The sequence below is a fragment of the Nyctibius grandis genome, chromosome 14 (genome assembly GCF_013368605.1).
Source record: "Nyctibius grandis isolate bNycGra1 chromosome 14, bNycGra1.pri, whole genome shotgun sequence".
Lineage (NCBI taxonomy): Eukaryota > Metazoa > Chordata > Aves > Nyctibiiformes > Nyctibiidae > Nyctibius > Nyctibius grandis.
Window position 1 is genome coordinate 15,078,723 of NC_090671.1, and position 14,220 is coordinate 15,092,942.

Here is a 14,220-nt window from a genome sequence, read left to right on the forward strand (position 1 = left end):
AAAGCTGAACCTAAGCAAAAGTGGGAAGTTTTTATCACGCTTGAATTTTGAATGCAGGAAAGCTGCAGCTGTGCCAGTTTCTGCCATGGATTTCAGTGGTATTTGGGCCAAAATGAGTTCAGTTTAATAAATAGCTAAAAACTTTGAAACTTCTCAACCTCCCTGGGCTTTGGAGGCCGTGTTGGCTCGTGTCTCCCTGCAGTTAGTTCGTGGTAGCTAACGTGTTTGCGAGGAAGGAAGTACACAAGTCCCCAAAACGTCTTGACCAGCTGCGGTTGCTGCCGCCCTGCCTGGCTTTGGCGGGGTGCTGGAGAAGCAAAGGGCTGCACGTTTCCAGTATCCAGAGTTACTCATTCCTTCGGAAAATTAAAATAAGTTGCTTAAAGTGCTGTCTAAGAGAGAAGACGCTATTGGCAGTTTACTATGAAGTGCCAAACTACTTGTGTATCTCTTTCAGAGTGACCCAGAATTTGTTCAGTGGAAAAAAGAGCTGACAGAAGCTTTTACTGAGGCACAGAGGTTGCTGCGTCGGGCTCCAAAGTTTCTCAATAAATCTCGCTCAACAGTCGTAGAGCTTTCAAAACCACCGCTCAGCCACAGGAATAGCAACGGTCTGTAGGAGACACGGAGAACAAAGCCCACTTAGGGAAAGCTACTTTGTGAACACGATGCGTTTCACAGAATCCTTACGAATTACTTTGTGCAATCCTGGACGCGGGATGTGCTTAGAAGAGGAAGAAGCAGATGTTTACAGTGTGGGATAACGTCAGAACTCTTGTCTCCAGCGGTTGTGAAGACTGGAACAATGGCGAGTGGATTCCTGCTCCTGGCAGCGGTGGCACTTCCCAACCGAGGAGGCTGCGTGTTGCTCCCCCGCGTTCCCACACCCTGGCGGTGTCTGGGACGTGGGCTGTTACTCTGGAACTACTGATGGAGGGAAGAGGCTGTTTTCTCTGCAATACCCTTGTTTGGTGTGTACCAAGCCTGGAGACTGAAATGGTTACTGCTGGCGAGGGTTACGCTTGTGTGCGACGCCCGCGACCCCCTCGGCTGCGGAAGGAGCTGCGGACTTGCCCTGTGGGATAACCTTTACTCTGTCGTGTTGCCATGTTCTTTCCGACCATTACTGCTGACTTTACAATAACCTTTCTCCATACTGCTGATGATCAACAGTGTGACTCTTATGCACTTCAAAGTACTGAATTCTAACTGTCCTGTGGTTTAAATGTTATTGCTACTTCATGGAAACATTGAACTCAAGTTACTCACTTGGTTTGTTGTACTCGCTAATAGTAGCTACCACCGTTCTGCTTCTTCTGCGTATATGCAGTACTATAACTGACACAATAGAGTAATAATTGGTGAAGAGGAATTTATGGTAGCTTCATCTAGTGCTCTGTTGTATAAATTGACTATTTTAGCACAGTTTTTAAAGAGCAGATTCCTTTTGACAAGTTTACAGCGAACATAAAGACAGTTCTTTTCCATTTCAGGTCAACTGCACTTTTTAAAATATTAAAAAGAAATTATTCAAATCCCATGCATTCTAGTGCATGTACTGGGTTAAAATGTCTGGGTACCTTGGTACGTATTCTGGATCACTCTTCAGTTGTGGGACTTGTGGATCCTTCTCTGTTGTACACAAAACCGTGAAGCAGGTGTGTTCTCATAGCGTAGACACCCCAGGCTGTCCCTGTAGCTCAGCTCAGGAGGTTCGTGCGCACATCACATGGCTCAGCCTGCCAAAGGATCTTTGGTTTTCTAGAGTTCAAACTGTCCACGTTGAAAACAGTCTGAGAATCCCGAGGATGGAAGTGAAAAACAAGCTGATCAAATGCCAGATTTATATTAATTCTGCTGGAGATGTCAGTCATGTCATGTGGAAACTCTTGCTAAAGGAAAGATAATCTCTTAACTTTAAGCGTGTGAAGTCAGCCTTCCCCTGGTGTGGTGGTGGTTTGTAAGAGAGAGGTCAGGGCTTAATTTAAGCTTTTTTCTGATTCAGTAAACACCTTAGAGAACATTTTCTGTCTAATTATGGTGGTACAGCTCTCGTGGTCCCTAAAGACCATGGGAATTGCACCTCCGTAAATGGGAACAGGAGTCACCCCGAGGGCTCGCTCTGCCCACCCGCTGTGCCCGCTTTGGCTAGCTGGTGTTGCTCACGGATAGCCCCGGCGTTCTGGGCCTCTTCCCTTGTAGAAAAGTACAAATTGGCAAAACCACGTGAATTATTTTGAAAGTATTTGTTTATCCTGAACACACTTGTAAGAAAATTGGATGTATTTGCTTCTAGAAGTGGGAGTGGCTCAGCCCTGCGTAGCCTGTGCTTTGGCAAGCGTGCAAACTCCGTCTTAGCGTCTGGGGCCACGTGAAAGGAAAAATGCCTTTTGGGAGACACCCCGTGTGAGTCAGGTGATATCTTTTAATGATTTTTTTTTTCCCATTTATTTTTCAAATTACTCTGTAAAAAGAGTACCAACTTCTCAGTCATTCTTACTGGTAAGTGATGTTTAGCACCTCGGCACCCTCTCTAAGAGCAGTTGTGGTATTCACCGAGGTGGGGCACAGAAAAGGTCTCCTCTCGCTGGCGCTGACTGCACTGGATGTTGTTCAGCGTTTCCTACGACACCACGCGATGCTGCTGCTGTTCTTGATTTAGGAAAAAACCTCAGATTGCGATAAAAACCGCTCTTAGTTCTCCTGTAACTTGTTCATACTTTCTCAGTTCGTTATCGGTTCCATTCTTCTCTTTTAATTGTTTTCCACAGTTGTTTTTTTACGCTAAATCCCTGTTGGCAGAGTTCTGTGGTTTGTGAGGAGCGTACCTACCCTAGGTTCGGACGCTGGGGTCTGTGAGGAGGGGAGGGACACATTGGTTGGGAAATCATGCCCCAAACCCATAGATTTTATATGAAACAAAGGCTGTGTATTGACTTGCAGAAGTATGTATACTTTGAAGCGTAACGGATTTGGGATGGCCCTCAGACATGCTCATTAGCGTGGTCCTTATCGCCTCGTCTGGGTACCTGGTGTAGTAAAAGGTTTGTTTTTCTTTAGTCAATGGATCTACCAGCAATTTACCTTTGTGACTCACATATGAGTGTGCTATTAGGAGAGAAAGAGAGATCACCATGGTGAAAAACTCGCGTTAGGGTCCCAGTGACAAGTGGGGTTCTGTGTGAAGGGACTGGATCTTCTGGTGCGGAGGGAGAGCTGGAATTCTGCCCTTCGAAGTGAAATATTAGATACTGCTCGAGCTGGTTGTTCTGGGTTAGGTACCAAATTCTCTGAAGTTTTTTTCTTGGATAAAGGTTCTTGATGGTGTTATCTTACATGAGGGTCTGTAGCTGTATGTGTAGAAAATCTTGTTGAATGCAGAGAACATAAGGCATGGTGGGGTCTTTTAGGCATTTTGACCGCGTTTGTAGGACACTTTTTAATGTTCAGGGAAGTAAAGATAAAATAAATTAGAGCTTCAGGCATCAACAGAGCCGAGTGAATGATTAAACACAGATTTTTAAGCAAATTATCTAAAGTCCTTTAAAAAAAAATCAGCCATACTGAAGATCTAAGCACGTACAGGAATTGCTTCTTGTATTTCAAAAATAGAGAATTACACGCCAGATAGAACCATATTTAATGCTCCCCGACACATCCACATGCCTGCAGGGATTATTCTCTAACTACTCTTTGTCTCTGAGGTGGCTGATGCAGTAGGACTGGGTCCTGTGGGCAGGTTCTGCAGGTCACAGCAGCTTCGGGGAGGGCTCCAGCCCTGCTCTGGGTGCTCTCCCCTCCCCTTCCATTCTGCTCGGAGCTAGGGTGGCATTTTTGATACGTGGGAGTTGCTGTAAATTAATGTCTCGCTTCAAGAATAGGAGGGATACAGCAAATTCGAGCCAAAGTCACACTTTCATGGGTTGACATTTAAGTGCAGGAGAAGCAAAGCACCGGTTACTCCTGCTGCCAGCAGAGTGCAACTGAGGAACCGTTTGGAGCTGGGCACGAGCTTGGCCGGTGCTGTAAAGAGTTCCCTGGACACCGTGTCAGCTGGGATGTCCCATCAGCAGGTATAAATCAGGCAATTTCTGTTGTTCAGATTTATTTGGCAATTATTTTGCAGGTTCATGAAACTGTTAAAGGAGCATTTACTATTTTTTTTTTAAAACCCTTCATCTAACTGCAGGCTATCCAGTGTTCTAAGCATAAAAGCTTCTTCCTATGAGTTGTGTTTGAGCTTTATGTCTTGTCACTGGTGCAGCAAAGCCTACGGCCGCCGTCTCACGAGTGGCTTCTCACGATCAGCTCTGCGGGTGTCGGTGCTGGAGCTGCTCCAGCTGGCGCTGACGTTCCCGCTGCGTTACCCCCCGTTAGGCTTCAGGAGCAAAGGCTGATAGCTGGGTGTGCGGGTGGGAAGCGCGGCAGGCAGGGCCAGGAGATACACCTCAGCGTAGCTGCGTTGGAGTTTTCCTTGATTTCAACAACTCTCCTCTGGAAACGCAGCAGAGGTTCTTCTTCTCCCACTTTTGTGAGGGGAAAGAAGGGAAGTAGGATCACCGGGTTGGTTTTGTTGCTGATATAAGTGCAGGAGTTTGCAGTCCCGTGTGTAGATGGCAGGAATCGTCGTGTATTTGGTGCTAAACTCAAACCTGTTCATCCCAGTTGGACCCTGGGCGAGCGGATGCTGGTTTTGTGCGGCTGAGGCCAACGCCAGCGTTGACTTGTGCGTTAGCGGTTCGTGGTTCACCGGCTCCGATGACCGTAAATCAGCTCGTAGAAGTGAAACACCCGGCGCTCTGTGTGCCTAGGCCTGGCTTTAGGCCTGGGTTCCTCCTTAGTCCCAGTACGTCCCTGCACACGGCGGGTCGCACACTGGTTTCGTGGTTCCCACGTGGCCGTGACGCAGTTATCGAGCTCCGAAACGCTCCCGCTCTGAGTATCCATGGAGGAAGGAGTATTTTGAAGTGTACAGCAGACAGTAAATAATTCTAGTTGTGTTGATTAATGTAAGGAAAGAGTTCTACAAATGAAAGAAAAAAATCTGAAAAGCATATTTTGAGAAAGCATAGTATTAATTTTAATATTGTAAAAAAAGGAAAATATCTAAACTATACAGAGAACATATGTATATCCCAACGTCTGAGGAATTTCAAGATAATCTACTTTTGTTTTCTGTTGATTTCTATTCCATGGTGTACATATTGTGTGGATTGGACATGGGCTGGTTTAATACTATTGTTAAATTGTATTTTTATTTTGTGTTAAACTAATCGTCACAGACTCGGCTTTATTTTGTTTATGTAAAGGTTGCTATGCGATGTAGGTATAAAACGAGAATTCTATTTTAACAAAAAAAAGCATTTTATATTATTTATTAAATACATGTTTCTCCAACTTCTGACATTCCACAGAATTTCTGCTCCGTATGTGTATAGCAGTGGCAGTTCCTTTCGAGCAGGATCAGTCAGCTTTATTCTGTTTTTCATAATAAGGTCAATAATTGCCATCAGCCTGTCCAGCGTCCCCTCCTGTTAGGAGCACAGTGACTCGCAGGCACTGTCAGGGCCGTCTCGAAGTGTGGTGGCTCGTGAATGCAGAAACACCCAAAAAACTCTTGCAAATAACCCCCTCAGTTTGATATTTCTGAATTTCCTCTTTATTCCTCAGCATCCCAGAGAGGAAGCTTTTATTGACGTGAGCCTGTGCCGCGTTAACGAGAATTAAGGACCTTAAATTGGGGCAAGGAATCAGCTTGAGATTTGAAAACGTTCAGACGCCAGCTCAGGTACTTGAAAAGCTCTTTAATTCCCAGGTTAACGAGCGAGTGGAAGGGAGAGCTGCGGGGCTGGAGCGCGGGCACAGGGCTGGCGCGGGGCCGCTCGGGTGTCGGGCAGGGATGGGTGAGCTGGCATTGATGGTGGCAAAAAGGGAGTTCCTGGAGGTGATTTTTGCTGTTTCAGGGTGTTGACTTGGCGCTTAAAGAGAGGCTGGAGCCCGTGCAGACAGGGGAGGTGTCCTGGGGAGCCCGGCGGCCAGGGCAGATGCCCCGAGCGGGGCTCGTCGCCCCGCGCTGCAGCCGAGGGGGTGAGCAGGCACCCCGGGGACCCCGGCAGGGACCGTCCCTCCGGGGGTGTCGGGAAGGCGAGCCGGCGCTCCCCGAGCTGGAGCCACCTCACGCCAGCCCCTGGCTGCGGGTACCGACCCGGGGAGTGGGGCTCAGCCACGCTCGGGGGCTCGTCCGTGTGCCCACGGGGCCTCCTCTGCCAGCCCAGGCGTGTGCTGGAGAGCTGCTGCTGCTGGGCACGTCCGGAGATAACCAACCCAGGCACCTCCTTCCCCAGCGAGGTACCGAAATAGCACGAAATTCATCAGATAACTCATTGGCTAAAAATAATTCCAGTTGCAGTCGTGGCCTCTGCGGTTTGGGGGGTACTCAGAGGTGTCGCAGCACGTGCTTGTGATTCCCGCTGTGGTGGGGCTCGAAGGCTGCTCTTCAGGGTGTACGCGAGGGGGTGAGATGTGGCTTTTGCCAGCCGTGGGGCTGAAGCCACCCCTTGCTGAGACGCTGTCCGCAGCGGGGAGGGGGTGGCTGCTCTTCCCCTCCTGGTAGTTCTTGCCCTGTTTGCCCTTTTCCCCTCCTCACGCTGTCTCATGGTGTTTTCTCTCGGGGGCTGAGGAGCTGAGCTGCTCTGCCCAGGAGGTCCCAGAGAGACGCAGAGGCTGGCGGTGCCCGTGGCATCGCGGGTTCTCGGCGTTGCCAGCCAGAAACGTGCCGTGATGGGGGTAGTGCCGAGCCCAGCGCCACAAACCTGGAAGGGCTTCGTTAGAAAACCTGGGGGTGGGATCGGAGAGCTGGGTGTTGGTGTGGGGTGAGGCTGTGTCCGGGTGTGCGTGGCCGTGCTGCAAGAGGGCACAGAGCAGGCGTAGCGGGGGGCTGGAAGGGGCTGTCCCGGCTGGAGCGGGCACCTTGTCCTTCAGGAAAGGGAGAGATCCGAGGGCAGGTGAGATGGCAAATAAAAATGAGTCTGAAAAACAGAATAAAGCGAGAGCATCCGAGGAGAGGCGTTTTTACGAGCACTGTTTCAGTGACGACATTCAGTCCTTTAAAATAAAAATCAAAAAGGAGCAGATTCACACGAGTAGCTACTAGTGACCTAAAGGAATATATTGACAGAGAACCTGTTTTCAATGTGTAATTTAATGGTAAGAAAAGGCAGTATCTGTAAATAACTTTAGATATTGTATCTATGAGAATCATTCTTTGGTTTCTGTACTTGGCTCTTCTCATATTTATTGTGCGGGGGAGGCTGTGCCCGTACCGGCACGTGCTGCGAGTGCCCGAGGGCTCAGCGCGGAGCTCCTGGTCCTCGGCCGTTCGGGGCTGATGTGCCACGCTTCCTTAAGGCCGCCGTTATTTTTTTTTTTAAAGGATTATTTTTGGCACAGCTAAGCTGCTTCTGTGTGTTGGTCAGTACAGCTGCTCTCATACGACGAGAACCCCAATAAAAACCGTCCTTTGCGTGTGTGCTGCCGCCTGGTTCTTTCGGTCTCGCGTGGCCGGGGCAAACCCCGGCACCCCGGTGCCCTGGCGCAGAGGTGAGTCCCTTTGCCCCCTGGAGAAGCTGTGGATGGCAAAGGACCATCCAAACCCGCGTGTCCTCGTGCCGTTCCCGGCTGGAAGCGGGGTGTGTTTGAACCGGTGTTGGTGAGATGCTTGGGGCAGCCCTCGCTCTTGTGCCGGGCACCTAAAGACTAACAGTCCTGTTTCCTTTCTTATTGACAGAGTGTCTCCAGCTGTTGGCACCGATGCCCTGGGCACGTCCGTGGAGCTCCTCGGGTGAGATGTGGGGTGGCGGAGGGTGGGTTTCACATTCCCAGCTGGGCTTGGCCTCATCCCGCGTCCTACACCCCGCCTGGGCGTTGGGTGCTGGTGGTTGAGGTGGGTGGGATGTGGGTCCTGCCCATCCCGGGGGGTCACCCAATGGCCCCTCTGTGTGCTCTCTCCCTGGCAGAGCTCTGTGGGGCGGTGAGGCTGGGGATGGTGGTGCCAGGCACCCTTTGGGCAGGCAGGGCTCCCCGCTCCCTCCCTCCTGCCCTGCCTGGGCTGCTGACCACGGTGGCTTTAGCACCGCGGTGACTTCTTCTTTCCACGAGCAGGAGGCTATTTTGGGCGCTGCTCTCGGGTCCCTCCCCGGCTCCCCCCATCCCCGGGCTGGCGCTGGTGGGGGGCGTCGGGGTGCTCCGGGGAGCCCCGTGCCGGAGCTCCGACCCGCAGTCCCAGGGGGCTGGGGGGCAGACGGGGTCCCCTCTTGCACCAGACCCTGGGCTGGCTCACATCAACCCACAGCGGTTCCCCACTTCTGTGGGGTGCCAAGGTGCGAAGAGGGGGGTCAGGGACACGTGTGCCGGGAGGGCGTGGGTGACACGCGTGTGCAGAGCGGCCGGGCAGCGGAAGGGCCCCGCGGTGCCGTCGCCTCTCCTCAGCCGAGGCCCCGGTGCCACCGCCGCGGGTATTTTTAGCAGTGACATGTGTCACCTCAGCTGCCGCCGTGGCGGGGGGCGGCGGGGGGAGGCGCACGCTGCCCCGCTGCCACCGCTCGCCCACGCGCCGCCTTCGCTCTCCGGCTCGCTGGGGTCCCGCGCCGGCGGCAGAGCCATCACCCCCTGCGCCCGCAGCCCCCCACCCAGGTACGGGCGCTCTGGGGGGGGGCCTTTGGGGTGGGGGTCGGGGTCAGGGTGCTAACGGGGGGTTCTGGGTGTGCTGGCAGCCGGCCGGGCCCTGCAGCGGGGACGGCTATTTTTAGGTGGGAACGGATGGCGATAGCGGCAGCCCCGGCTCCGGGGGCAGCTCCCAGGCACCGGTCTGTGCCGGGGAGAGGTGCACGGGAGGGCTGCGATGGGAACGGGGACAGTGCTCCCTGCCCTGTGCAGGAGGGTGGCCAGGGCCCCCTTGATGGCCTCGGCTCTTGGCACCCACCGGGGTGGCAGCAGGAGAGAGTCCCCAGCCGGCTCCTGTGTCGGACCAGATGCAAACGGCTGTGGCCCAAATGGGGCCACATCCTGCTCTGCGGGTCGGGGGAGCTGGTATTGGTGGTGGACCCCAGCCCTTGTCGGTGCCATGCTGTGTGCTTGGTCGAGGCACATCCCTCTCCATGCCTCAGTTTCCCCATGCGCGGAGCAGGGACTGAGGATCCCGCTCGGGCAGGTGCTGGGTGTGCTCCCCTGGGCACCCTCTGGGCTCAGGGCTTTGGTTGTGCCGTTGGGGGCTGGCTGTCCCCCACGGCCACAGAGCCCTGGCTGGGGTAACAGCGTGGGGGACAGAGCCAGTCCCCAACAGCAGCGAGGGCACGTGGCGCCCGAGAAGGGCAGTGACATTCCTGAGCCGGCTCCTGGCCGCTCCTGCCCTTTACTGTACAAGGCGATGGCGCGAGCGGCAGGGCCAGGCCAGCCCCGACCCGCTCGGTGCGTGAATGATCCCGACAGGTGAAGCCGGAGTCAGCCCCAAACGGGGCACGGACGGGCTCCCGCGGCCACCCTGTGCCACCCAGCCCAGGGCAGGGGGGTCCCAGCACCCCCCAGTGCCACCGACACCCTGTACCACCACCTCCTGGCTCCTCGCCGTGCCGGGGGCTGGAGGTGGCTGCAGGTGGCCGTGCCCTCCCCAGCACTGCCAAATGACCTGTCCCCTCAGTGCCCGGGCTGCCACGCTCCACCCGATGCCGTGAGCTCGGACTGGGGCAATGGCTGGCAAGGTCGTGGTGCTGCCGGCCCAGGGGCCAGCGGGAGCCCCTGGCTAACTCTCTCTCTCTCTCCGCCTGTGCCCGGACAGCACCGTCCCGCCTCGCCGCCGCCATGGCCATCTCCTCGCGCCTCGCGCTCTGGGAGCAGAAGGAAAGTCTCGGTCTGGGGTGGCACCGGCGGCGTTTTGGGGCTGCCCGGGGGGACGCACCGCAGCCAGCCTGCCGCACGCCTCTGGGGATGATGTCCCCTCGCCTCCATGCACGCGTTGCTCCTGCCGTGCCCACCCCTGCCCGCTCCCGGCACCTCTGCAGCCTGGATGTTGTGGCTGGAGCGATTTGGCTGCTGTTGGGGGCACGCAGCTGAGTGTGCAGGGCTTGGCGCTGGCGCTGCTGCGCGGGGGCACGGCTGGGAGAGCCCTTTGCTGCGGGAGCTGCGGGAAGCAGGGCCGGGTTCTGGCTTGGGGCCTGGCACAGGGGGACCTGCGGGTCTGCGTGTGGCTGCAACGATGCCAGGAGCCGCTTCTGGACTCGGGACGGTTCATCCCGTGGCCATGCCAGAGCTGCTGGGCATCGGGCTCCCTGCGGCCCCAGCCCTTGGTGGCACGCAGAAACTTCAGCGCTTCCCTGCGGGGCTTTTCATCTTGGTGCTTCTGCTCCCCACAGCATCCCCCCAGCAGCCTGGTGCTCGGGGGTGGCCCGTGGCCTCACTGGCAACCTGCAAGATGCCTGTGGCCACCATGCTGGTGGAGCGGGGTGCTGGTGCCCCGCTGCTCTGCTGCTACCGCGCCACGGGGCTGGCGCTGCCAGGGCTCCTGCGCTGTGCCCCGTAACCAGCCTCTGCTCCTGCCCACAGATCCGGGACGAGGACCGGGGGCCGCCGCCGTCCGCACCCCCCCTGCTCCTGTCAGTCATTCCCGGGGGGTTCATCAGGCAGCTTGTGCGGGAGACCGAGAAGGAGGCGAAGGCGAAGAAGGAGACCAAGGTGAGCTGCAGAGAGGAGGTGAGCGGCGCTGAGCCCTGCGCTGCGCCGGGGCGTCCTGCCTGGGCGCTGGCCGGGTGTCCCCGTCTGTCCCCAGCTCAGAGCGGTCCCTCGGGGGGCTGCGGGGCCCTGTGGTACCGGGGGGGTTGGACGGCGAGGCATGGGCTCGCAGCTGCGGCCCCAGCTAGTCACCAGCCTTGGGCAACTAGTGCTGCAGGCTTCATTAATGCAACTTGCCTTTCCTGGCTTGCTTAATTGGAAGGCGAGTAGTTAAGGAGAGCATGAGGGTCACTGGGCGCAGGAAGGGGAGTGCGTGGGGCGTCAGGGCTGGAGCTCCGTGTCCTGCCGGGCTGTGCTGGGCACAGGCTGCGGCTCCTGGGCCAGGGCCGGGGTCGGGCCTTTTGCCCTGTCCCTGTCGGACCCGGCTCCTCTCCTTTGCCTGGCAGCCCGCGGGGGAGGACGGCGAGGCCCGGCTCGGGGAGGCCCCAGGCGCCGGAGGAGAGGTGGCCAGCGAGGGGCGGCCGCTGCAGAACGGGCTGCACGCAGAGGGGCAGCGGGACGAGGGGGTCCCGGCCCCCCCACGCCAGGAGCTGCTGCCCGGCAGGGCTGCGCCTGGGGCTGTCCCCAGCAAAGCCCCGTCCCCCACGCCCGGCCCGGCAGCCCCCAAACCAGCAGAGACCCCTCGCCCGGAGGCTCCCAAGGCAGCGAAACCGTCGTGCGTGGAGAAGAGCCCCAAGGACCCCCGCCTGGGGGGCAGCCCCCCGGCCCCCGCACCCAGCAAGGGCCCCCAGCGCTGCAGCAAAGTCCCAGCAAAGGAGGGGGACACGCCGGGCCCCGAGAGCACCGAGAAGGAGAGGGGGGCACCCCCGAGCCACGAGCAGCACCCAGCCAAGGCGAGAGCCGGGAGGGAGCCGGGGTCGGCCAGGAAAGAGCCGGAGAAGATGAAGAAAGATGTTGGAGGTGGCAAGAAGGAGCCAAGGGAGGTCAAAAAGCCTGGAAAAACTACAAACAAGTCAGAGGGGCCCAAAGAGGAGCCGGGAGGGATCCAAGCAAAGTCAGAAGATGTGGCAAAGGAGGTGGGAAAGGTGAAGGAAGAGCCCGGAGAGGGTAAAGAGGCGCCAGGAGAGAGCAAAGAGGAGACGGGCGAGAGCACGGACAAGGAGCAGGTAACATCTGCAGCCCTGCTGGGCTGTTCCCCTGTGTCTCGGGGACACTGGTGCCAGCTCTCTGGTTTCATGCAGCTATTCCCGTTGGCGTGGGCTCAGCTGGGCTCTGGGGGAAGGTGCCCCTGGGCTGGCCAGGAGGGGCAGGGGTGCTGGCTGGATGTGTCACTGTCCGGGGGGCAAGTGCCCTTTGTCCAGCTCAGTTTTTGGCCGGTTCCCTCACGGTTCCCCTCTCTGCTCCCCGCAGGCTCCGAGGGACGTTTGGTACGAAGCGGAGAAGGTCTGGCTGGTCCAGCGGGACGGCTTCACACTCGGTAACTCGCCTTCCTCTGCCCTTTCCAGCGCCCCAGATAAGAGCTGCCTTCGGGCTGGCCGTGGGTCGGGAGCAGGGTGGGTGCCGGGTGCCGCGGCCGTGCCCCGGCGGGGCTGCGGTCAGAGGTGGCCCCTCGGCCGTGCCACGCAGGAGGGACCCACCGGCCTCTCCTTGCAGCCACGCAGCTGAAGCCGGACGTGGGGACACCGGAGCTGCCGGCGGGGAGGGTGCGGGTGCGCCGGGAGGAGGACGGCAGCGTCACCGAGGTCGACGAGGACAGCGTGCAGCGGGTGAGCATCCTCCCGGGGTGGGAGCCGTGCCCAGGCAGGATTAGACCCGTGGCAGCCCCATTGCCGGGGCCACCATCTCAGGGTGGCAGTGGGGTCCGGCACAGCCCGTGCCGTGATGGCACAGCTCGGGGGGGCTCTGGTCTCTTCCCACAGGCCAACCCCCCCAGCCTGGACCTCGCCGAGGACCTGGCCGCTCTGCTCAGCCTCAACCTGTGCAGCGCTGCGCACACGCTGCGCCAGCGCTACCGTGCCCGCCTGCCCTGCACCTACGCCGGACCTGGGCTGGTGGCCATAGGGCTCGGGCCGGTGGCCACTGGGCCCGGCGCTGCCACCAGCAGCAGCTCGGGGAAGGTGAGCGGGACCGTGGGGCGACAGGGACCATCCGTGGGAGGTGATGTGGGTGCGACGGGGCCGGCAGGTGGCACCGTGGGACCGTCACAGCGCGTGCCGGGGCGGGCGGGGGGCTCGGGGACACTGGGGACCAGGGGTGCATGGGGTGGGGGAGCTCTGGGGACCGGGATGCTCTGAAGGCACTGGGGGCTGGGGATGCTTTTAGCTGGACGCCGCTCCCAGCACCGGCTTTTTCACGGTTTCCAGGAGAAGGTCCCCGTGCCGCCGTGACCGCAGCCCCGAGCAGCGCGGGGTGCCGGGGCTGGGAGGGAACAGGCCGGGGTGCGGGGCCTGGGGTGGTGCTTGGCAGAGCATGGGCCAGTGGAGCAGGTCCTGGTCCCCAACCCTCCCTGGGGCTGGTGTGGTGAGGCCGGGCTGGGCAGCGCTTCCCCTGGGGTCTGCACCCTGCGGAGAAACCACCACCCTGAGGGTGGCACGTCTTCAGTTTTTTCTCTACAAGGAGCCTGTTTTGGGACGTGCTCTCTCACTCTCTCCTCGCCCGCAGTTGTTCAGGGGGAAGCGGGACAGCACGGCCCCGCACGTCTGCTCCGTGGCACACCGAGCCTACAGGAACCTGCTGACGCAGCGGCAGGATCAGGCCATCGTGCCCCTGGGGCGCAGCGGGGCTGGGAAGACCGTGTGCTGCCGGAGCGTCCTGGAGTACCTGGTGGGCACGGCGGGCAGCGTGGACGGCAGGGTGTCAGGTACGGGGCAGCGTGGGCAGCAGGGTTCCAGGTACGGGGCCGGGTGGGCGCTGCGGGGTACTTGGTGATGGGCAGAGTCACTATTTGCTATTTTGATGAACACCCAAGTAAGCACCAGAAGGGAATCACTTGCGTGCTTGGGGCAGCACTTGTCCTGTCTGGTAAAGTTACTGGTGACACGAGAGGAAGCAGGTTTGGGTTTCGGAGGGCTAGGTGAGCCCCGGGTACACCGTGCTCTTGCAAAGGGCTGACGACCGGCCTGGAGCAGGGTGGCATGTCCCCCCCAGCCAGCGCACGCGTGCTCTCACGGTGCAGGATGCTAACCCCATGCCCAGCTGGTGCTCCGGGTCCCCGTGTGCTGGGACAGACCCCAGGAGGTGCAGCCAGGAGGAGACGGCAGCCCTGAGGCCGCCCTGGTGCAGCACTGGTGGGGTCGGGCTCTCCTGGCGAGCACGGGAGCGACTCAGGGGCTGCCGGTGCTGGTTTTGCAGTGGAGAAGATCCAGGCGATGTTCACAGTGCTGGGAGCCTTCGGGTCAGTGACCACCGGCCACAGCAGCAGCTCCACGCGCTTCTCCATGGTCCTGTCGCTGGATTTCAGTGCCACCGGCCGGATAACCGCTGCTCACCTCCAGGTAC

General features: G+C 58.3%; 2 protein-coding genes across 4 annotated transcripts in view; both read left to right on the forward strand.

Annotated features, from left to right (window-relative positions):
* Positions 1-7,528, forward strand: part of GRK3 (G protein-coupled receptor kinase 3) — a 64,895-nt gene extending 57,367 nt beyond the window's left edge. Inside the window, exons 21-22 of one of the 2 annotated variants that reach the window (XR_011049193.1) lie at positions 458-5,788; positions 7,433-7,528. Coding sequence is in view for 1 of the 2 variants with exons in the window: in XM_068412329.1 (XP_068268430.1) it covers positions 458-619 (162 nt within the window). In the remaining variant the exon portion in view is untranslated. Of the gene's footprint in view, positions 1-457 lie in introns of both variants that reach the window. The other variant, XM_068412329.1, reaches the window with a different exon arrangement.
* A 1,057-nt stretch (positions 7,529-8,585) lies between these two features.
* Positions 8,586-14,220, forward strand: part of MYO18B (myosin XVIIIB) — a 56,969-nt gene continuing 51,334 nt past the window's right edge. For both annotated transcript variants that reach the window (XM_068412284.1, XM_068412285.1), the window contains exons 1-9: positions 8,586-8,691; positions 9,833-9,892; positions 10,595-10,725; positions 11,169-11,888; positions 12,133-12,199; positions 12,376-12,488; positions 12,642-12,839; positions 13,384-13,582; positions 14,074-14,216. In XM_068412284.1, the coding sequence (XP_068268385.1) occupies positions 9,856-9,892; positions 10,595-10,725; positions 11,169-11,888; positions 12,133-12,199; positions 12,376-12,488; positions 12,642-12,839; positions 13,384-13,582; positions 14,074-14,216 (1,608 nt within the window). In that variant the 5' untranslated portion in view covers positions 8,586-8,691; positions 9,833-9,855. The remainder of the gene's footprint in view (positions 8,692-9,832; positions 9,893-10,594; positions 10,726-11,168; positions 11,889-12,132; positions 12,200-12,375; positions 12,489-12,641; positions 12,840-13,383; positions 13,583-14,073; positions 14,217-14,220) is intronic.